Source organism: Malaya genurostris, chromosome 3 (assembly GCF_030247185.1).
Source record: "Malaya genurostris strain Urasoe2022 chromosome 3, Malgen_1.1, whole genome shotgun sequence".
Taxonomy (NCBI): domain Eukaryota; kingdom Metazoa; phylum Arthropoda; class Insecta; order Diptera; family Culicidae; genus Malaya; species Malaya genurostris.
The window spans coordinates 239,080,879-239,103,910 of NC_080572.1; the positions used below are offsets into that span (position 1 = coordinate 239,080,879).

Consider the following 23,032-nt stretch of genomic DNA (forward strand, 5'->3'; position numbering starts at 1 on the left):
ACTCAACCGAGCTTTTTCTCACTCAAATCATTTAAACTGTAATGTCTGAAAGTAGCGAATAAATAAATAAACGAATAAATAGAACCCAGTCCCAGGTCACCTACGACAATCAACAGATATGTCAATGTTGTCAGAAAGCTGTTTTAATTAGTTAAGAAGTATTGCAGATATTATCGCCACAAAATGAACTATTCGTAAACATTCGTAAACGGCCTTCGCAAATGAATGGTATTTGCGTACGTTGACATCAGAGGCTTGGAACATCAGAGAGTCAGCTGGATCATTCAATATTAATCATTTTCATAATTGACAGCAGCTCAAAGGGAAAAATTCGTTAGGTTACGGTTCCACTTGGTTGATTAGGCTCACGGTGATATATCGATTTCTGTCACAGTGATCTTTTGAACAGATTAAGAACGTCATTGGTAAAATTAGGATAGGATTTGTAAATATCTAAAATTTCTCTACGAGTTTGGAAACGTAGTTCAATTTCCAGTAACTCTGCTAACCTTTTCAATCGTGTTCAAATATTTTCCCCATTTCGAACAAACACTTGGTCAACCAGGCGGAAAATGATCTTCCTCGGTGGTCGCCCACGTAGATGGCATACGCACACCGCTATGCAAACGACCGTCATCCGGTTTTTTTTGGCGACCATTGCACGGGCAGCTGGCCAACTCAACGCAAAACGGCAAAATGTTGCATTCAGGATTTGTTTATACACAGAATTACTCCGCGGATTTCGCAGTGTCTCTGCTTTCCGGTCGATCGGAGGGATTTCGTATGGACGTTTTTTCGTGGGCGATTCGTCCCAGAATGGGTCGTAATTTTCCGGACAGTAGCTCAAATTTAATTCCGAAAGAAAATTGAAGTACGGAAGGTTCTAGTCCGGACGTTTGAACGCCGCCGAGAGGTTTCACAAACATGACCTCATTTATTACATGTTGCTGCGTCCAAGGCTAAATTTAACTCCGCGAAAAGCGCGACAAGTTGATGTCAAACGGCGGGTGCGTGGTGTGATATGTCTATATTTATTTATCAATTATAGCGTTGACTGCTGCTGCCCGAACAACATGAACATGGTGATAGCCGGATGGAAAAGTGGCTGTCGCAAGTGCGGTTGGGAAATGGAAAATAACATTTTTGTATTTTTAGTTTTATAAACACTTTTTTTTGGCTCTGCCGTTGGTGCGTATTTCGTATCAGTGTGTGAGTGTATTTTCACACGAGCAGTTTGATTTGTACAAAATCAAATCATGAAAATAAGTTTCACAACTTTGTTTTTGTCAATATTTTGATCAGATTTTGATTTTGTCTATTGAACTCTTTCACAATTTGACTTGGATCGCCGAATTCATGAATTGAGAAGCATGTCTGTTGGTTTCGTTTCTTCATTACCACATTACAGTAAACGATATAAATCCCTGCATCGAAATGGACAATCGAAATTCGAACTTTGTGGAATGCTCACAAAACTTCATACATGATTGATAGAGTGTTCTGCCCGTCTGTTTTTCACGATCGATTCGTTGTTTTAGAATTTTGGGAATTGAACTTGAAAATCGTGCGACCTTCAACTTCACACCCGTCATCACCTTCATCACCATCGAATCGAATTTGATTCCATTTCATTCAAAACCACTTCGCAGTGTGTTCTATTTTGGCCGTACCTATTTTTGTCGTAACGTTTGGCACGAAGCGGGTTAGCATTGCAACAGCGCGTCAAACCGAGTGCCCTTGGCACACGGTCATCAAGAGTCTCGGGATTGTAGGACCAGGAGGCTGAAACTGAATAGGTGTGACGTGATGGTCGGCCGTGTGTGTGTGTGTGAGTGTGGTTTTGAATTGCTTACTTCCCATAGGGCAGGCCAGTCATGCGGACAGTTGAAGGGCCCCGACGGTGCACGCTATTCCGAAATCGTGTTGAACCGGGTGACAAGCGAATTTTGTTACGCACACGTGTTCAAAATGATTCGTTACATCGAATTCAAGACTGCGAAGGTCAGTCTCGTAAATTGAGCGTTTGTTTAGTTAGTTTGTGCTTTCACTATCACTGTTGGGAAATGAGCCGAGAAATGTCGACACCACAAATTGGCAGATTTGTTGATCTTCGTAGTCAACCTGTGAACAGTACCAATTAGCGAATAAATCAGAGGAACTGAAGCATGCAAACGTGCATTAGTCAAATATATTTGGATTATTCGGTAACTGAATTAATGTTTTTGTGTGTGATTTTAAAAATCTAATTACGTTCCGTTATCAGTTCCAGTTGAACTTTTATGAAGTGCACAAGATAAAGTGTAGCAAAACAAAAAGAAAAGAGGTTTTGCGCATTTAGCATGAAACGGTTATTTTCAATGCAAGTTCCCTACTGTTCAATCGATAAAGGGAATGTGTCAAACATCACGCGTCCCCATAAAGCTGCGCCTAAAAAATCGCCAAAATGTAGGCAACTTCTTAAACACACTCTGGAAGCGCATCGTAAACAAACGCTTACCCAACCAGTGACTGTTGTATCAAACTGAAGTTTAAAGGGTAACTGCTAGGAAAACTACAAAATGTCTATTTGCTTTGTTTTGTTGTACTGAAACAGAAAAAGACACCGTAAATTCTGTTTCAAATATCTGTAAATGTAAAATTGAGGGTAAGAAAACAGAAAACGGCGGACATTTTGACCATCTTCTGAGGTAGGTTAAAAAATCGTCGTCTTCCCGTTCGAACGATATCGTCTGCATTTGAATTCTGATTCATACAAAAGATATATCCAATGAATCAGAAGCTATCAAGTACCTTAACCTCAAATATAATACTTGGCTTGGAGGGAATCAGTTCGTCGAGAACGCAAAATGTGTGTGTGTGTGTACATGCAGGTAACATTTTTGTGCACAAACTGTGCTTCTCACAGACTTAATTTCAAATTACAGTTACTACACATTTTTCAGTTCAATTAGTAAGTTTCCAGTAATAAGAGACGTGTAATTTCAAGGTTTTGTATTTCATGAATTAGATTTGTACACATTTCATATAAATAATTATTTATAATTTTCTCATTTGGTCTTCGAAATCAACAAATAGCCTCACAAAATGGATCATATAGCCAATATGTTCTTTCGAAAAAAATGTAAATTTTTTGTTTCTTGTGTTAGTATCTTTGAACCGCCGATTGATTTCATCCCATTTCAAATGGATTCTTATCTGGTGCCTATTGTGATGTTTTTAATTGCTTTGGAACGTTGTATGACAACGTTATTGTCCTGTTGGAAACAACAACACACTTATTTTTATGTTATGTTATAGGATATCCGTATACAACATTGTGTCCCAATTTTGCTCGAAAAAACTCCAGGGTTCCTGTTCCGGAAGGTGCCAAATAACCCCAGAACATAACACAGCCACCACCATGTTTCAATGTTGGCCTCAATTTTTTACATTTCAGCTCGGTATGCGGCTCTCTCTGAACAATTTGTCTGCCATCACAAGCAAAACAATTATTATTTGTCTCATCTGTGAAAATTCCTGGTTTGGGTTTAGGCGAACTCAAGCCGCTTTTTGTGATTCACTGCTGAGATGAATGGCTTTTTTATGGGCAATACGACCATGCAGATTAAATTTTCGGAGAATACGGCGAACAGTTTCAGTTGAAACAGGTCGGTTAATGTCTTGAGACACTGCCTCCGACAATTTCGGTACACTTATTCTCGGGCTATTTCGTACTTTGCGAACCCTGTTCGGTAATCGTGAACCCTAGAACTCAGTAATAGAATACTTTTAGTAGCCCATGGTTAAAAAGCGTCGATAAACATAGAAAAGTGTCGCAAAAATACCATGGTTACGCTACAAAACCAAAAGAAAATAAACAAAAGTTTGCAAGTTTTGCGTAAAAATTTTTGGGATCTGATTGCTACAGAAGCAGATTAAACCGTCTTAAACGCATTAAATATTAGGCTAGTTAAATATATTAAATTACTTCTACATTCAAATACAAAGAACCGCAGAAAGTGTTGTGAGATTGTTCGATACTATGCATATTTTTTGTTTGTTACTAATATGAAAACAAACATCATCATAAAGGGTGATTTTTTAAGAGCTTGAGAACTTTTTTAAACAATAAAACGCATAAAATTTGCAAAATCTCATCGGTTCTTTATTTTAAACGTTAGATTGGTACATGACATTTACTTTTTGAAGATAATTTCATTTAAATGTTGACCGCGGCTGCGTCTTAGGTGGTCCATTCGGAAAGTCCAATTTTGGGCAACTTTTTCGAGCATTTCGGCCGGAATAGCCCGAATTTCTTCGGAAATGTTGTCTTCCAAAGCTGGAATAGTTACTGGCTTATTTCTGTAGACTTTAGACTTGACGTAGCCCCACAAAAAATAGTCTAAAGGCGTCAAATCGCATGATCTTGGTGGCCAACTTACCGGTCCATTTCTTGAGATGAATTGTTCTCCGAAGTTTTCCCTCAAAATGGCCATAGAATCGCGAGCTGTGTGGCATGTAGCGCCATCTTGTTGAAACCACATGTCAACCAAGTTCAGTTCTTCCATTTTTGGCAACAAAAAGTTTGTTAGCATCGAACGATAGCGATCGCCATTCACTGTAACGTTGCGTCCAACAGCATCTTTGAAAAAATACGGTCCAATGATTCCACCAGCGTACAAACCACACCAAACAGTGCATTTTTCGGGATGCATGGGCAGTTCTTGAACGGCTTCTGGTTGCTCTTCACTCCAAATGCGGCAATTTTGCTTATTTACGTAGCCATTCAACCAGAAATGAGCCTCATCGCTGAACAAAATTTGTCGATAAAAAAGCGGATTTTCCGAATGGACCACCTAAGACGCAGCCGCGGTCAACATTTAAATGAAATTATCTTCAAAAAGTAAATGTCATGTACCAATCTAACGTTTAAAATAAAGAACCGATGAGATTTTGCAAATTTTATGCGTTTTATTGTTTAAAAAAGTTCTCAAGCTCTTAAAAAATCACCCTTTAGTTACGACGCATAGAGCGACTGGGCCTTTTATTGCTTCGGTTCATCTAATCATTGAACTGCGGCTGACGGTGAACCGATTTCATCGGGGGGTCATATTTAAATGGTTCATTAAAAATCATAGACTATTCCATCTTGAGTTTATCTTTGGTTATAGTAAATGTTTTTCTGTATTCCAACGTTTTGGTTTCAATAATTTTCAATTTTTTGAATTTTTGGTGGTTGTTACAAGTCGAAACAACCACCAAAAATTCAAAAATTTTCCCTTCCCCCTTCCCCTAAGTAACAAAAAACGAAAAGGAAAACGTTGGAGTCTGGTATTTTACATGTAGAAAGTGTGTGCAAAATTTGAAAAAAATGCTGAAGTAGTTTTCGAATGACGATAGACAAGGACTTTTGAAGCAGAACTCTTGACCCTGTGCGCCGAGCTCTTGCTTCTTCGCAGTATGAGATAAGCAAGGGCAAAAGCCCATAACTTTCAGCGTTTTGTCCCATTAATGTTAGACACCTCTTAAAAACATTATTGTCAGTTGAATTCATTCAAAATTCTAGTTTTGTGTGTGTGTTCGATGTTTCTAAAGCACATTTGCGACAACAGTTGTTGTGGGCTATTTGATGTGTTAATTCATAGGTTAAGTGTAATTTGTATTAAGGAACATTTCATGGCCGCCATTTTGATGATCTATACCGTAGAATTTATTGACAATAAATAAACTTCGAAATACAAAAAGCGGGTGGGTAATGTCAGAGATATAACTGACGAGAATACGAATAAAACTAACACGTTTCTTCACACTTCTGAAAATCTAAAATCGTTCTCATATGTTGTATAAATTGTTCAAAGTTTAATTTCTTTGCTTCCAGAATTGTAACGGTGCACCTGTACTAAAGTAGGACGAATTCGCGACCAACTTATTTTAACACACAAAGTGATAAGACAGGGCAACAGAAAGTACAAAATTTTTCAATTGCAGGAGTTGTACGAATTTCAATAATTTCAGTGGAAACAAATATCAAAAAGTTCTTAATTAATCAATTTACTGATATTAAAAGTCATCTGTGCAGGTTTGAATAAACCTACCCACTTGGTAACGCGAGAACGCAACTAAACGTTTTAGAAAACTATAATTATGAATTATGTGTGGTTGTTTCTTACTACTGAAAATTTTATCATAAATTGCTGATCATATTTTCGATTTCATAGAGAAAAGATTATGTTGTTGGGTTAAGTATATATTCACGATTAAGTTCTGCCCATTCTTGTACATGGTAAATTTTGAAACGCATCAAAACAAGTCGCATTCACTACAAAACAAGAAAATATGATGGATTTTTATGATTCTTTTTCAGAACGTATGCTCAAGTTTAGATCCAAAAACGAAGATGAATCACAAAAGGAATTTTTATAAATCGTGAAGGCTTTCGCGAAAACCGCATTTTTTCAAGACGATTAGTTGTAATTCTTGTTTTCATCTATACATTCACGATAAAAATAAAAGCGCATAAAGTTTTTACATTCAGAAAAAGCCTCAAATTCGTAATTCTTACTGATTGTATTCAAAACCGACTCTTTTATGTTTCGATTATAGAGGTTTTAACCTTCGCCTCTTCGGACCAGAAAAACTTTTTGACCCTATGTGCGGGGTTGGGAATCGAACCCAGGCGGGCTGCGTGAAAGGTATCGACTTACCCATCATGCTATACCTGTCCCCAAAACCGACTTGACACACCAAATATTCAAAAAAAAATATAATCAAAATGACAGCTTTCATTCCATCTGAATAGATTTAATGTTGATCGTAAAACTGTTTTCAAAATTTTCTGGAATTTTGAATCATTTCGAATCAAGTATTCATCAAGTCATTTGAATGCAATTAATCGATCAAATTATTCTAAGCAGAATCAGAGCTGACAAATGAAAATCTATGTTGAATAAAAAATCTTTACCATTAGTGTATCATGAAGCAAGTAAAAATATGAAAAAAATGTGATTAAAATATCTTAAAAATTGTCAGTTTCTCAGAATATTCAATAAAATCTGTGATCTGTGACATAAAATCTGTGCAATCAAAGGAATGGAAAAATCTATGAACATTGTAACCGTGGGCAGAATGGGCCATAAGTTATTATTCAAATTGAAATGTGCATTTCTTTGAATTATGACAGATGAAACTGCAACAATCATCATATCACACGAGCGCCTCCACTACGTTATATTGCTCATAGCAAAACCTACATGGAGAGGGAATAACACGCTACGGTTGTGATTTTTTAATTGTCTCCTTTCATTCGTGCTTCAGATTCTTGTCAGGAAATAAAGAGCGAAACCACCCAACAGCGCCATTGGACGGCATCACATTGAATATATCATGTCAATTGTATGGGTGCACTGCCTATTTTGACGTGCACGAATTTGACATTTCTCTCAAATACTTGTACGCACAAGATTCGATGCGGACTCGTCTGAGGGCGCCATGCTCACACAAAATGATATCGCAATGATTTGGTTGTGAAATGTGAGAGCTGGATATCTTGTTAATATGATGTCTTTGCTCCCTCGTATTCGCGATGATGGTTTAGAGGTAATCAGGCACATATCAGTCCACAAAAAATCACAGGCACAAAAAACATGGTCGAAAAACGATCAACTCTTCTTGTGCTTTACACGGAACTGGATGTCGTCAAAGACATCATATTAACAAGATATCCAGCTCTTACATTTCCCGAACAAATCATTGGCAACATCCTATTTTGCGAGCATGCCGCCCTCAGGCGAGTCCGCATCGAATCTCGTACATAGAAGTAGGGGAGAGAAATGTCAAATTCATGCGCGATCCAATAGCAGAACTGCGCACCCATACAATTGACATGATATGTTGAATGTGATTCCGTGCGATGGCGTTGTTGAACTGAAGATTGATTTCGCTCTAAGCTGACAGGGTCTGATGACGTGGTGTGAACCTTCTACCACTAGCAGTAGAACTTTGTTTGTCGGACTTTGTGTGTGGTGTGAAGTGTCAAACTTTCAGCAGACCCTGTCAGCTTTGAGCGAAATCAATCTTCAGTTCAACAACGCCATCGCACGGCATCACATTCAACATATCATGTCAATTGTATGGGTGCGCAACCCTGTTATTTTGGCGCGCACGAATTTGACATTTCTCTCTCCTACTTCTATGTATGAGATTCGATGCGAACTCACCTGAGGGTGACATGCTCGCAAAAAAGGATGTTGCCAATGATTTGTTCGGGAAATGTGAGAGCTGGATATCTTGTTAATATGATGTCTTTGCTTTCAGGTAGGACTCTTATTCGCTTATCGGATGTCGTGTCGAGCAGTTATATTCTCAACCAGCAGCAATGAATGATCAGTAATCGCATTCAGTTTCTGAATACTGAATCTGGATTCGGGAAACGATTTTGGATTCTGGAACAAAATTCAAAAACTGAATTTCGGAACTGAAATCAGAACCCGCATTCTAGTTCGCCTGAACTCTGAGCTTAATTTTAGATCTAGAGTTTTGTTTCAAAATTCAATTTCAGAATTTAGATCCAAATTACAGGTTCAGAAAATTTTAACTATGACTCTGGTACTGAATGCTAATTACGGATTCTGGAACTGATTTCTTAACTAGATTTTGAAGTTTCCTTAATTTATGTTCGGAATTTGAGTCCAGAATTCTAATTTAGGATTTCACCTTCATAATTCTGGTACATCCATTTTCAGAATTTAAAACATGCGTGCTAGAACTAAATTCAGAATTTGGATCCGGGAATTACATTTTGGAACTGAGTTCAGTTCCTTCATTCAGGTTCGGAATTCAAGTTCAGAATTCAATTCTAGAACTTCTGGATTCTTAAAATGAGTTCAGTTTCATAGCTCTAGAACTAAATTCACTGAATTCTTGATCTGGATTCCGAACCAGATTTCGAGTCTAGTTCTGGAGTCCAGTTCCAGAATTATCGTTTGATTATTGATATTCGGAAGTTTAAAGACGGTATGTCAGTTTTTTTCATATTCATCTACACCCGCCTTTTCCAAGATGAAATACATCTGCTTATTTTTATGAATCCTTCAATGTGAATTTCAAAAATCTCTCGGGTAATGATACAAAAACAGTAGAAAAGTAGATATATATTCAATCTAATTTCAATTACAATCTATATGAAAGTTATAATTGTAACTTGGGTTGTGGATTTTTCGAACTACTTCGCTTTGCCCTTTATATTTACTTCATTTACAGATCATAGCAAGCAGTGATCAACTAAAAAAATCATCTTCTCATACATTAAGAACATAACAAAGCGAAACATAGTTGTCTGGTCTTGTTCCTCAGCTCAACCTTAGGCTGCAGATAGAGTGAGCGCGAGAAGCTGAGTCGAACTGATCAAAGCGGATATATTTACAGCAAATCCAAACATGTCTCCCGATTTTGGTCAATCACCTGCTCGGCTCAACTTCTCGCGCTCACTCTATCTGCAGCCTAAGGCTAAAAGTTATCTGCAAACTGATATAGATCTCGATTAATTTATTGCTATTAATCGATCAGTTTGGTTAGTAGCACTGCGGTTAATCGATTACAAACACTCGATTACTTTAGCCTTTTAATTGATTATTTTGTTTAATCGAGTAAAAAAAATGCATCACTAGATGAACTGCTGTGTGGAAAACTAACATGCGTAATTATTATGGATGATGAGTCCTACGAAAAATTTTGTTATTGGACGCTTCCGTGTATCAGTGCTACATGGTTCGTTCTGGACAAAGTAGTGAAGAGGCCCTTAAGACGGTTCTCACAGAATTAGAATAACATAATTCAGTGAACACTTCCAGTAGCTTAACAATGTCGAATAATCAATTAACAAAAAGAAAGTTAGCAGTAAGATCTGTTGATTTCCACACCAACTGTCGGGTTACCGTGGATTTGACTAGCGGATACGTTAATCCATTGATACATCTTAAAATTGTACAAAATATGGAACATTTACGTTATGACGCATTGTGGCACGGTTTTCCACTAGCCTTGGCATGTACAAAATTGTCCTACCATCCGACCGGTCGGTATGTACAATCTTCTTTAACAAGCCGCTATGCCAATTACGCGAGATGTTTCCAAGAATTCATTAAAAGTAATATACACATCAACGAAACACTCCGGCTCGGGGGGTTTTTAGCTTGAAACCCCCTTTCATTCCGGCCCACTTCCAAGATGGCGGAACAAAACCAATAGAGTCTCATTCCGCTGCGCCGTGTGTCGTGGATTCGTGTAGCAACGAAGCTCGATAAATTTAATAAATCTTCACTTTGAAACAGCGCCGCAAGTGGATTTTCAAAGACCTCGTGCACCCTGACAGTACGGTAGGCACTTTCCGGAACATAGTTTGACAGTAAACGAAAGAAATATGGCTTATGGGTGTGAGACGAAGTAGCGGCTTATAGGATTGCCGCCTTTTCACAAACAAGCGTTCATGCTTTCATTTAGTATGCGGCTGAGGCCGTAGTTCTCTTGTCACTGTGTGGAAGCGAAAGTTCATTTTCGTTCGCTTTCCAGCAGGAATAATATATTCAAATATAATTAGTTACTAACCCCTGGCTGGATGGGGGTGACTTCTCCCGCCTACAAAGTTTCGAAACTCGCTTTGGATCCAATAAATGTTATTCCCAACGTTAATCCCCATAGTCATTATTGCCAGCGAAGCGTGTTCCAAGGAGCGAAAGGATTCTTTTCACGTAGAGAGTCAACGTCTTCCGGTGCGGCGGCTGTTGTGATCGTTACAAAATCAGCACATTTGTGTAGTCGAACCAGGAGGGCTTCCCAACAACCAATGTTAATAAAGAGCTTCTCTGAGCGGTACTGACGGCGGTTAATACTTTGAAGAAGATGATGTTTTGCCAGCATCTGCCGCGCCCGCTTTCACAACTTCTCGATTGGATCTGCCAGAGTTTGAAGTGTTCTGCATACACCATTTTCCAGTGAATAGTCGGAGGTAAGTTTTCGACTGTTTTTACTGTACTCGAGAGATGACGATTTATTTTGCGCATAAATTTTCGTTACGTTGGAAAACTTCCACGTCAATATGGATGTGCGAAAACGAAAACCCCTATTTTCATTACTTGCATTTTTCGTATGCTAATGAAGTCGAAATAACAGTGCGAAATCAAACTCGCGAATTCTCGAATGCATTAATTTATTTAAAATTCCATTTTCCAGAAAGTATATGTTACGTTGTCATATCACATAAGTCTGAAAAATTGTGAGGAAATCTCACCAGAAAGGGTTGACAAAACATCATCAGCACGCGCGCAACCATCCGCCTCATCTCACCCCATTCTATTCTTCTGGTTGTAATATTGGAAGATCTATTGACTCGTTGCGGCACACTTCGGTTTGTTCTAAGCACTCAAACAAAAAATAAAGATCTCCTTCCCCATGCCACATCCCAAGCTGAAGGCATGATTTATCTTCCACCTCATTGCATCTTTCGCTCGAACAGTTTCTCTGTCACACAAGTTGCTTATTTCAGTGGAACGTGTCTCGTAATCTCGCAGAAAAGAAGGGGGAAGTTTTCCGTGGAAGAAATTTAATTTATTCACAACAGCATCTTTGTCGGCTTTTGGGTATCGTTTCTTGGAAATCTGATGTTGCGCGCATGGGCTGGGAATTTTCCTTCGTATATAAGACGCTGAAGTCGGTTTTTTTCTGGAGTGGGTTATAACGATAACTGATCTTTTGGATGATTTCATAGTACTACATACAAGCATGTTTGAGATAATATCGTTTCGTGATTATAAAAAAATTTTACTGTAAGAAATTTGTCTGCCTCTAAGTGAATTAAGTAAATTAAATTATTTTTGCAAGTCTGCCCCCATTCATCTCAGCTCCAGTAGTCATCTCATATACGAAAACCATTCGTTAGAGTAAGATCTGTTGTCTCTGTTCGATAGGAAATTAGGAGCATTCGATTCGATCGATATTGTATTGGATATTGTATTAGATTTTATCACAATTCGTTGATTGAAAGTCGAGTAAAATAACATGGTGAATCTACGAATGAGATGACTATTGGTACAATAGCTCTAAATCGAGCTCAAATTTATTACTCGTGTGTTTAAATAATTTACATCATAGTCACATTACAACAACATCTACTTCCCCCTGTCATAAATTGTCACGCTTTGTGAACCCTCCACCACCCCCTTGCAACGTGACGTCTTTTATGGACAGTCCCTAGCTACTGGAGCTACTCTACATCTAAAAGATGGGTTATCACGTGTGATGAATCGTCCGTCGTTATCGACAAATCATTGTGAATTAGAAGGTAGTGGCATTTATTTTTTTCTGATTCCTAGAGTTGACAAGCAAAGGAAGATTCCAGTCATTTTGAATTCAACGTCGAGCCAACTGTGCAGAGTCTGAACTCGTCTTTCAAATTGTGTTTCCAAAGCCCTCTTGAATGAGTGGAATTATGGACAGTTGATTAGAATGACTTTCTGAGGAATGGAATCTGTCGTATTATCCTGGTTCAACTGTGGGTTTCTTCAGCTAGTGGCAGTTAGCCAAATTAGACTAAAATAGCTGGATCCTCGTATGTCTTAATAAAAGCATAAACTACATATCAGACTGAAATAATTATGTTATATGTAAGGAAATGCTTTGGATTATGATGAAAGTATACTTTATCGTGGTTTTTTGTTGATAAAGCATCGATTCTACCAGAAGGATCGAATTCTATCCATAGCATAGATTTCACTATGAAAAAAAAAACGAATTGTCGATCATTTTCCAAAAGATTTCATTGTTTACTTATATTATTAAATGTCACTTCACGGAGAACCCGAAGATCACAAAGTTACAATATTGCAATTGTTGTTTCACGCCCTGGTTGTTCCAACTGGAATGTTGTTGATTTAACTAACATCTCTGTTGCTTTTGTCATAACTATTCAGATAAACGTAATTGATGTATGCCGTCACTTGGCGGAGAACGAAGACAGCAAAACGCAGAACAAAAATTCTCTGCATTTCACCAGAAACGTTTCATATTGAAAATTTTCAATTGTAAATAAACGTCGTTAATGTCAGTTACGTACAGAGATGCCAGGTTCACAGATTATGGAATGTATCGAAAATAAGCTATCCACAAATTTTTCTTTCAAATTATGACAAAAAACGATATTTTATTCAAACTAAAAATTGATCCTTTATTGTACGAGTTTAAACTTGAGTATAATGAAAACCGGATGAAATTTAAGTTAATCCTTCACGAATTTTCGAACTTTTGATCGAACGCTTTTCATCAAGTTCCGGACAAGTGCTGCATCGCATTGGCATAGTGAGTCAACGCTAAATCCGCTCAAAATAGTGGAAGTGTATTATGCTTCTTATATAAAGGCAGCAATCTTTTCTGGAGAGATCGATAGATTTCTGCCTTTATAGTTCCGGTAGTGTAAAAAATGGCTGACTTCAAACCATAGGAACATATAGCTTGCCATACCAGTTCCTTTCGACCGAATTTCTTCACTTGAATCGACCTGCCCACATAGCTCACGTCCTCCCCAACGACGACAGTAAAGCATGGTGGACCTGTAAGGGTTTTTGAGTCCTCCTTTACGTAAGTCTCATCGTCCATCAAATCGCACGCATCCAAACACTGCAAAAGACGCGAATACAATTTCCGGGCCCTTGTTGCTGCTCGCTTCTTCTGTTCGACACTTTATTTAGAGATTTTCTGCTTCTTGTAGGTCTTCAGGTGATTTCGCCTCTTGATACGCTGGATCATTCCGACACTCGTTCCTGCTTTTTTGGCCAAATCACGTATTAACATTGATTTGTTCTTCATGATTAGAGATACCACTTTCTGGTTCAGTTTTGGGCTGGAGGAACCGGGTTTTATGCCTCTTCCTGGTAGCTCATCCAAAGAATAGTGTTCCCCAAACCTTTTAATAATGGTTTTAACACTGGCACGAGGAATTCCAAACCGTTTCGCCAGGTTTCGCATAGTAATACCCTTCTCATTTAGCCATGTGTCCAGAACCTTAATATTCATTTTCTTTTCAATGCGCGACATTTTGAAAACGCAGAATTTCAACCGCACAAACAAGTAAACAAACGAAAGCTGACAGCCAAACGCACAGCATGCTGTGATCTGATCATAAAAAACCATCACAAATACATGCGTACAACACAAATGTATGTGGATAGCTTATTTTCGATACAATCCTTAATCTGTGTTCTACTGTGTTAGTTTTCTGCACAGATTTTTACAGACTTCTAAAATCGATCACAGATTGGCAAAATCAAAAATTCTTCAATTTGCTAAGGAAAACTGAGAGAAAGTAACATGCGACAGAGCGGTTGGTACAGTATAAATATTTTAATTTCATCTGCTTATAACGTATTTTCAGACTGCTTATATCAATGTAATTAAAAACGCAACGCTTAAAAATTGCTGTTAAAGTGATAATATTTGTGTTTTCCTGTAAGTGCATCTGTAGCATTAGGCTTATCGGCAAAACACTCTTGAAAACGGAATCAAAAAAGCTCTTCCAGCGAGCCATTCTGCAAGTGGAGGAAAAAATTCTTAATGCCCTGTGAAAAATTTGCTGGTGAATCTTTTCTTGCTGAATATTACTGCAATAGGCGTCTGAAGTTCAAATAACTGAATAATTGGCCAAAACAACTGATATATTTTTTTGCTAGTAATACATACAGGTAACTTTGCTTGGATTGTGTCATTGCTCAGTTGCACGAGTGACACCTCATTAAAACGTTTCATTTTCCGTTTAGGGTGTATGTCATTGCTCAACTGTAACGTTTAAAAAGTAATCGTCTTCCTAATGTAGTTTTTGCCTAATGCCAATCCTAACAGAGTTTCCAACCTTACTGCTGTCAAACCGTTTGTTCGAAGCCAGTTTCGAACTCATCTTCATCGCTCTGGAAAAACTATCCGCAGAAAGTTTTTTGTCAAACATACGTACACAAGTCGAAATGTGTCAGTACCCAATTTTAGTAGTTCAAATTTCTATCTACAGAGTATGTTTAGATCTGTATTTGCATATGTTTAGATTCTTTACTGAATATGTAGCTTCGCCGTATGAAGTGATAATAAAAGGATAAAGTATAATTCTCTTCCATAGGTGTCGCGAAATTAAAGATTTGAGTAGGGATTCGCTCTAAGCTGGCGATACGACCATGGTATGAGCTGGAACCAAGGATGAAAAGTTGGTTTTAATCGTGCAAAAGTGCAAAAAAATTGATGAAAATTAGAACCACCGACTATCTTATTCCTGTCAAATCGAGATTCTATGATCACTAGTTCCATAAAATCATCAATTTAACACATTTCGGTAATGATGAAAGAATTTCATGAGCCAGTCTATACAGGTTTCGTGATTCGAATCACACGTCTCCACGTGAAAAATAAACTAAAATTCACTTCTACTTAGCATAAAATTACGACCACAAAGACTTCATTTGTTACATTTTCTAAAAAAATGAAAAAATGGTAATTTCCGAAAAAATTTGTTTACGTCCGGCATGTACGCCTGCTGCGATCGTTAAAAAAAGCTTGGTAAGCGGAATGCAGCAATAAATTGAGTCGGCCGTCTATCCCGACGCCATCTTGTTGAGATCTAAACCGGAATTTCAAAATCAGCTGATTGCAACGTCAATATGCAATTAGTAATGCAATTGTTTTACGGTTTATCTTGTTTATTGCACGAAAATTAGAGAATTTTGAGTCGATTCTCCCACCGGTTTACTTAAAATACAGCACATAGTATCTTGGGACATCAAGTGGAAGTAATTTTCACAATTTGAGAGTCGGGATAAGTATCAAAACATCGCAGTGCTTGGGGCTCAAAACGCGAGGGGCTCAACGTATTTGGTGTGCTTTCAAATAGCTGGTGCTAACATACCGGCGTCATATGGCTGAATTGAGTGAATAAAACACAATCATGTCTTATCCATACACCAAAAAGAAATTTGTTGTTATTCTATTCGAAGTATAAGTATTTTACTGATATGTAGTTTATATGTAGAAAAAACTAGAAAAAAAGTGATGAAAAACTTTTTACATTCTCCCATAAAATATCCAATGGCGGTCGATGTATCATATTTATTTGAGGGGTGGCTAGGGTTCGATCCAACCCTATGCGCACAGCCCTAAGAGTTTTTTTTTTATTTAAAAGATGTTTTTATTCAGGCCGCACAAGCTTTACGTGGCCGAATTAGCCGATTTTTTAAATAAACAATTTTTCGAAGTGGATCTCGTTGTCACTCTTTTTCTAGGAGGAGAAGAGCTTCCATTTCCCTCCTGCGAGGGTTGAGGGGCACTTTGTTCGTGGCTCGTCTCGTCCTCCATTACCGCATCGGTGGTTTTGTTGTTGATTTCCGTCTTCTTTTCGTTTTCCTTGTTGTTCGCAGTCTTGAGCTCGTTGCTAGTTGCAGTAGGAGCGCCTTGTTGTACATTGGTTGCAGTTGTTGGTTGGTTTGATGGTGAAACAGGAGTACTACGCTCACTAGTTTTCGTTGTTGAACGGTTGACCTTGTCTTTTGTTGAAGATGTTCTTTTCGCAGTTTCAGTGCAAGGTTTACCGTAGTGTGCAGGTTGTTCACAAAACTGACATGTAACCAGCTGATTTTCATAGGTAATCAGCGTTTTACACGGATGTGTCCCACTTTGACCACAAATGATGTATGATGGAATTGCCTTACGTAGTTGCATACGTACCACTCGCACGCCATTCCGGATGCCGGGGAAAAAATTCCGCCATACTTCTCTTTCGATGGAAAGAACTTCACCGTACTGCGACATGATCTCTCGAACGGACTGATCGGTGGCCTGCGGGGGAAGGTCAAGCACGCGTACTTCTATGGCATTGTCCACCATGTGCACAGGAATTTTGTATTTAATGTTGTCACACTCAACGCTGTGCACCTCGTAGTTAATAGAAGCGAATGCAATTGCATCACTTCCACGTTTAAACATAATGTACACACAGTTAGACGCCTTGTTGAATTGAACCTCAGTTACATTATTAGCGTCTAGATGCATTCGTTCTTTAAGTAATATTTCAATTTCATTTGCTGCTGGTCTAACTTTGCAACGCTTGAAATCTATACAAATTGAATTTGGCCTTGTTGGCCAAGTTTCAGGCTTTGTTAAATCGTATTTGACCATTCCGTACACTCTATTGTTCACTGTACTGTATTGTCTTTGTTTCTTTTGCTTCGACCGCAAACGATTTTCGACTGTGTTGTCTGAGATGCGAGCACGAACTGAAGCCCTAAGAGTTCTGTTTCGATTGACTAAGAAGAAAAAAATATGATTTTCGAAAGTGTTAGACTCTAGGCGCCCCATATAATTTTGTAGACAATAAACCAGAGGTGGAAATAGGCCCATTTTGCGCACAAAAAAATGAACCGTGGATTAAAATATTGGGTGACAAAACTAAAACTGCGATTATGTTTTAAATTGTGGAAAATGAAATTGAAGACCTTTCTAAATTCTATGTAAAACCACAATTTATCCTATCAAAAATTATTCGTTTCAAAATTTATTATAATATTTACAATAAAAATGTGATATGAAAAGGATACTGACTGTTTTTATTTACTTTTTTTGCCTATTTCCACCCCTGCAATTAACTTTAAACGCGTTTTTCTCGAAATCACGTTTTAAAAGTCCCTGTCCATTGTCATTTAAAAACTACTGCACCAATTATTTTCAAATTATGCACACACTTTTTACATATATAATACCTAGCCCCGTCGTTTTCCTTTTCGTTTTTGCTACTTAGGGGAGATAACTATACAACTATAAAAAAAATAATTAAAAAAAATAAAACGATGGGTCTAGAAAAACTTCTACTACAACAATGCTACTTGGATTTTTTGACTTCTGATAATTTTTCGCTGAGATACAGTGGACTACGCAAATCATGATTTTAAAAACGCTTCCTGGAGAATGTTTTTTCACCGATTTATATCTCAATATTTTTTCAAGAAAAAATTGCAAAATATAGTTCGAATGGTGCTTTGAACAATAGCTCTTGAAAATTCGTTAAAATGGTGTCTTTTTTCGTCTGTTAGACTCTATCCCCCCTTGAAATGTCTGAACAATGAACTTCCGTCTGTTGAATTCGCTTGATGAAAATTTTTTAGAACGGACAACATCACAACATTCTTTCATGTTTCAGTTGTTCACTTGCTGAGCCTTAAATTTTGAGTCGTTCTCAATAAATTCAAATGATACAAATTCGATACTGGACTCATTTGTGAAAGTATTTGCAATCGCTGTGGAAACTGACTTTTCAACCGAGGTCAGGAGAGCCCAATGTCATATACCATTCGATTCAGCTCGACGAACTTAGAAAATGTCTGTATATATGTGTGTGTGATAAATATTTTCATTCAATTTTCTCGGAGTTGGTTGAGCCGATTTTCACAAACTTAGATTCAAATGAAAAGCCTTATGGTTCCACTTGAAAATCCGGATCCGATCCGACTTTCGGTTCCGAAATTACAGGTTTATATGCACCAAATAAAATGAAAATAATGTCAGAAGCTTTTTTCGAAAATGACTCAACCGATTTTTACCATCTTAGATTCAACTGTGAAGTCTCCCTATACCATAAGAGTATTCCAAGATCCTATTCCCGGTTCCGGAGATCGAGTGCTTAGAGTAAAAATGTCAATTTCAAGAGTATTTTTTTCGATAACCGATCATGTGATGGGTTATGAGTTCTTTAAATTGATCAATCAATCAATCAATCAAATCAAATTCAAATTATCAGGGCTGATACTCCCATAAACAATTGAAAATCGAGAAATATCTTCCAATTTGTGCTCGAAACTGTTCCAGTTAGTAGGTCTTGTTAGTTGTTGTTGGCCATACGAACTGTTTTTAGTTGTACTGGACCCGTCATTTATTTCAAACCGTCATTTAAATCTAAGGAGCAGAAAATTTTGGAAATTCTTTTAAATTGGATTAAAACTGTGTTAGTTCGTAGTACAAATTATCGGATGGTTTAATACTCCGAATATCACTATACGGTATCTAAAGCTTGCTTCATTTGGAATTGTAACAAACTTTTCCGTTTTTTTTTTAAGTTCTTGGCGCCAACGTGTCGGGAATTTTGTCAGCTTCACGAATGATTTTTGACATTCCGCAAATCGACTGTACTTTGTAAACAATCAACATGATAGCCGAAAGAAGGGAAATGGAATGGAAAATCCATTGTGGTCAGCATCTAGGCTAGCTAAACAGTTGAAATAGCCCAGAAATACCGTATGGCGCGTTATCGGTATAAGGAAACATTGACGACGATTTTGAAGCCTCGAGCCAATCGTCGGAGTGGAACTGTCGACCGGAAACTGCGTGGTAAGATTTTGAAGACGATTAAGAGGAATCCTAAACTGTCGGACCGTGATTTGGCCAGAAAATTCGGTGCTGTCCATAGTACCGTGAGGAGAACTCGACTCCGGGAAGGAATCAAGTCGTATCGAGCTAGCAAACAGCCAAATCGGACCATAAAACAGAATAGTGTGGACAAAATTCGTGCTCGGAAACTACATGACCAGGTGCTGATCAAGTTCGACGGGTGTCTTCTGATGGACGATGAAACCTATGTCAAGGCAGACTTCGGACAAATCCCAAGTCAAAAATTTTACTTGGCAACGGCTCGGGGGGATGTTCCAGCCAAATTTAAATTTGTTTTTGCAAGAAAATTTATGATTTGACAGGGCATTTGCAGCTGTGGCAAAAAAACGAAAGTTTTCGTTACAAATAAGACAATGAAATCGAAACTATACCAAAAAGAGTGTCTCCAAAAACGAATTTTGCCGTTCATTCGATCCCACGACCATCCCGTAATGTTTTGGCCAGATTTGGCAAGCTGTCATTACAGCAAAGTCGTTCATGAATGGTATGCAGAGAAAGGGGTCCAGTTTGCATCGAAAAACCTTAATCCACCCTACGGCCCCCAGTTCTACCCTATTGAGAAATACTGGGCAATCATGAAGAGGAGACTCAAGGCAAAGGTAAAGGTTGTCTAAGACATCAATCAGATGACGACCTGGTGGAATAAGATAGCTAAAACGATGGACGAAGAAGGTGTGCCCCGCCTAATGAGCCGTGTTACAGGAAAAATTCAAGAATTCTTTCGAAACCGTGACGAATAATTTTATCCGTATTTTTTCTTAAAAGTATGAAGAAAACGCTACATTTGTAAAAACGAAAGATCTTGAATTCAATAATAAATAACTGAAATACAGGCAATTGTCTTTATTCTAATTCTATCTGAAGCAAGCTTAAATTTTTGTTCCGAAAATAGTGCTCAAAGTCTTTAAATGGAGCTCATTTCATTTTTTCAAATATGATTGAATCGATTTTCACTAAGTTAGATTCAAATATAGTAGTATTATGCGAAAGAAGCTCTTAAAGCTGGGTTCTAAACTTTTCTATTTTTTTAGTATTTTAATGAATTTTGCTGTAATTTATAAGAGGTAATGAATAAAATGAAAAAAGCTTCATTGCATCCCTAGGTGGGTTAAATCAGGCTTTTTATGTTACATTTGATAACTCCAATAGTGTTTCCTATTCTTTCACAGTTTCTGTTTTTCCCGATATTTGTTGTTTTGAGTGGTTTGTACACCTAACAGAATTTTGATCATTTAGCCATTTTTTTTGGATAGTTGATTTGCTTTATTAAGTGGGAGTTGGGTCAAAATGATGAAAAACTAATAATTTTTGTGATTTTTTTTTAGAATTATCGTGCAACAAAATAAATTCAAATGTTTTTCGTGATGAAAAGCATTATTCGAACAACATTTTGTATTTTTTCGTGGAAAAATATTGCGAAATAAGTCGGTGAAGAGGTATTTTCGAGGACGCTTCTTAAAAATCATGATTTGCGGTGTCCACTGTATCTCAGCGCAGACTAATCAGAAGTGAACAAATGAACTCAGCATAGTTAAAGCAGAAGTTTTTTTAGACCCCAACGTTTCTGTTTGATTTTTTTAATTTTTTTAATTTTTGGTGGTTGTTCAAAGTGAAAACTACGATTTTTCACGAAAAAATCCGCCATTTTGTAGCTGTAAAACCTCCCCAAAGTAACAAACAATGAAAAGAAAAACGTTGGGGTTTGGTATTTTATATATTGAAAGTGTATGCAAAATTTGAAAAAGATTGGTGCAGTAGTTTCTGAATGACAATGGACACGGACTTTCAAAATTTGCTTTTAAGAGAAACGCGTTTAAAGTTTTTTGTCTATAGAAACGAAGGAAACAATTTATTACTCTGGGCTGCCCGTAACCCCCCCCCCCCAAACATTCTCAAACAATCATATGTTTTCTTTTGTATTTTGTTATAATGAAACATCTGAAAAGCATTTTGTCAAGTTTTTAAGTCAACCGCCTTGGGCCTGTGTGCAATGCTCTTACTTTTTCGCAGTATGAGATGAGCAAAGACAAGGCCCATCACTTGCTGAGTTTTGTTCCAAAAGCCATGAAAATTTCACAGAATATTCTTGAAATGTTTCACTATAAGAAAATACAAAGAAAAAAATAAATGATTTTTAAAATGTGCTAGACCCTACCCGCCCCTTAAACAGCATACTGATTTAAAAAAAATCGATTCCTCTAACTGTAGGATGTTATAATCTCACGTCGTCACCGTAAATCTCGAATGATCAATAATGTAATCCCTGATCTCTTTTAAAATAATAGAGTCATCGATTACTTTCCTTTCAACGTGATTTTTTTTATTTTTTTATGTCAGCTTTTCGAATAATCAATCTTTTAACTTGTCGTTTTTGACTATTTCCGGTGAAACGATAAAATTAATGGAAGCTATCAAAAGACAGTTGCGCTGGATAGTAAACAGAAATAGTGTCCAAGTATCTGTCCATCTAAAATTTCTAGTTTTGAGCGCAGTATAAATATAACATGTTTATATAAACTGTTGGCAAAAGTTGTACGCTAATAAAACATGATATGGTTCGCCTTTAACGACTGCGCTGTAATCGATGTCAAAATGTATTGATGTGAAAAATTCGAAATAATTATTTTTGTAACTTAATGAATTGACATCATGACCAGTTTGCCCTACTTACGTAATGAAATATGAAGATCGCTGAATTAAAGAGAAATACTGTCAAGACGGTCGAGTCTAAAAACATCTCTGCCCTAAGAAATCTGCATTTCGATTTGCAGGAAAAAAGTTAGATAAAATTGAAATTATATTTAAATGTAGATCTTTAAAAACGATTCACTTCGATATTATTTTTAATCCATAAGAAGTAAAATTTAACGGTCGGAGAAATGCAATATTGGTGTACAAGTTTTTTGAAAAAAAAATGTAGAAAATAGTCACGCGATCCTCTCGGAATCCCAATCTGTTTTCCACGTCGGAAAAATCTGTGGTACCCCCAGCATATTATTTACACACAAGACACACAAGTTAAACCACCCAGCTTTTCCCCTGCATCGTGTAGGTTCTTTCGGAAGCTAAATCCAATTTCACGCATCACTAAAATCACACCAATCAAACTGCTCCTGGTCTGTTCCCAGAGAGCCAGCTCATATCTACCACAGAACGATGATATGATGGCACTATTTAGTTTTCTGTACGATGGATAGATACTCGAAGTTTGCTTGCTGTTATCCGACCGTTCAGGGTCACACAACCCTATTATCATCACAAACCACACACACACACACCCACTGAGATATACAAGCTTTCGGATGCCACTATTTATGTGATCCTTTTATAATGGTTTCACGCTTTGGCACTCACCTGATTGGTTATCGATTCGTTGGAGTCCTCGTAGTTGGGAGCCACTGGCGGATAGGGAGTTTTGGGCAGATGGTAGGCTCCACTGGCATCCAAATTCGGAAAGATCGTTTGCGGTAAAGTTTCCGTCGGATGTTCCAAGGCCGCTGCATAGGCATGCGGTCCGTGGGGAAGTGGTGAATTGATTCTAAAAGTATATATGTTGTTTGTAATTATTTTTCGAAACCGTAACCTACTCCGGATA

At 37.6% G+C, this 23,032-nt stretch overlaps 1 protein-coding gene across 6 annotated transcripts in view; it reads right to left on the minus strand.

Moving 5' to 3' along the window:
* LOC131439191 (PDZ and LIM domain protein 3) overlaps positions 1-23,032 on the minus strand; it is a 124,547-nt gene that overhangs the window by 37,406 nt on the left and 64,109 nt on the right. For all 6 annotated transcript variants that reach the window (XM_058609920.1, XM_058609924.1, XM_058609921.1 and 3 more), the window contains exon 3: positions 22,792-22,975. In XM_058609920.1, the coding sequence (XP_058465903.1) occupies positions 22,792-22,975 (184 nt within the window). The remainder of the gene's footprint in view (positions 1-22,791; positions 22,976-23,032) is intronic.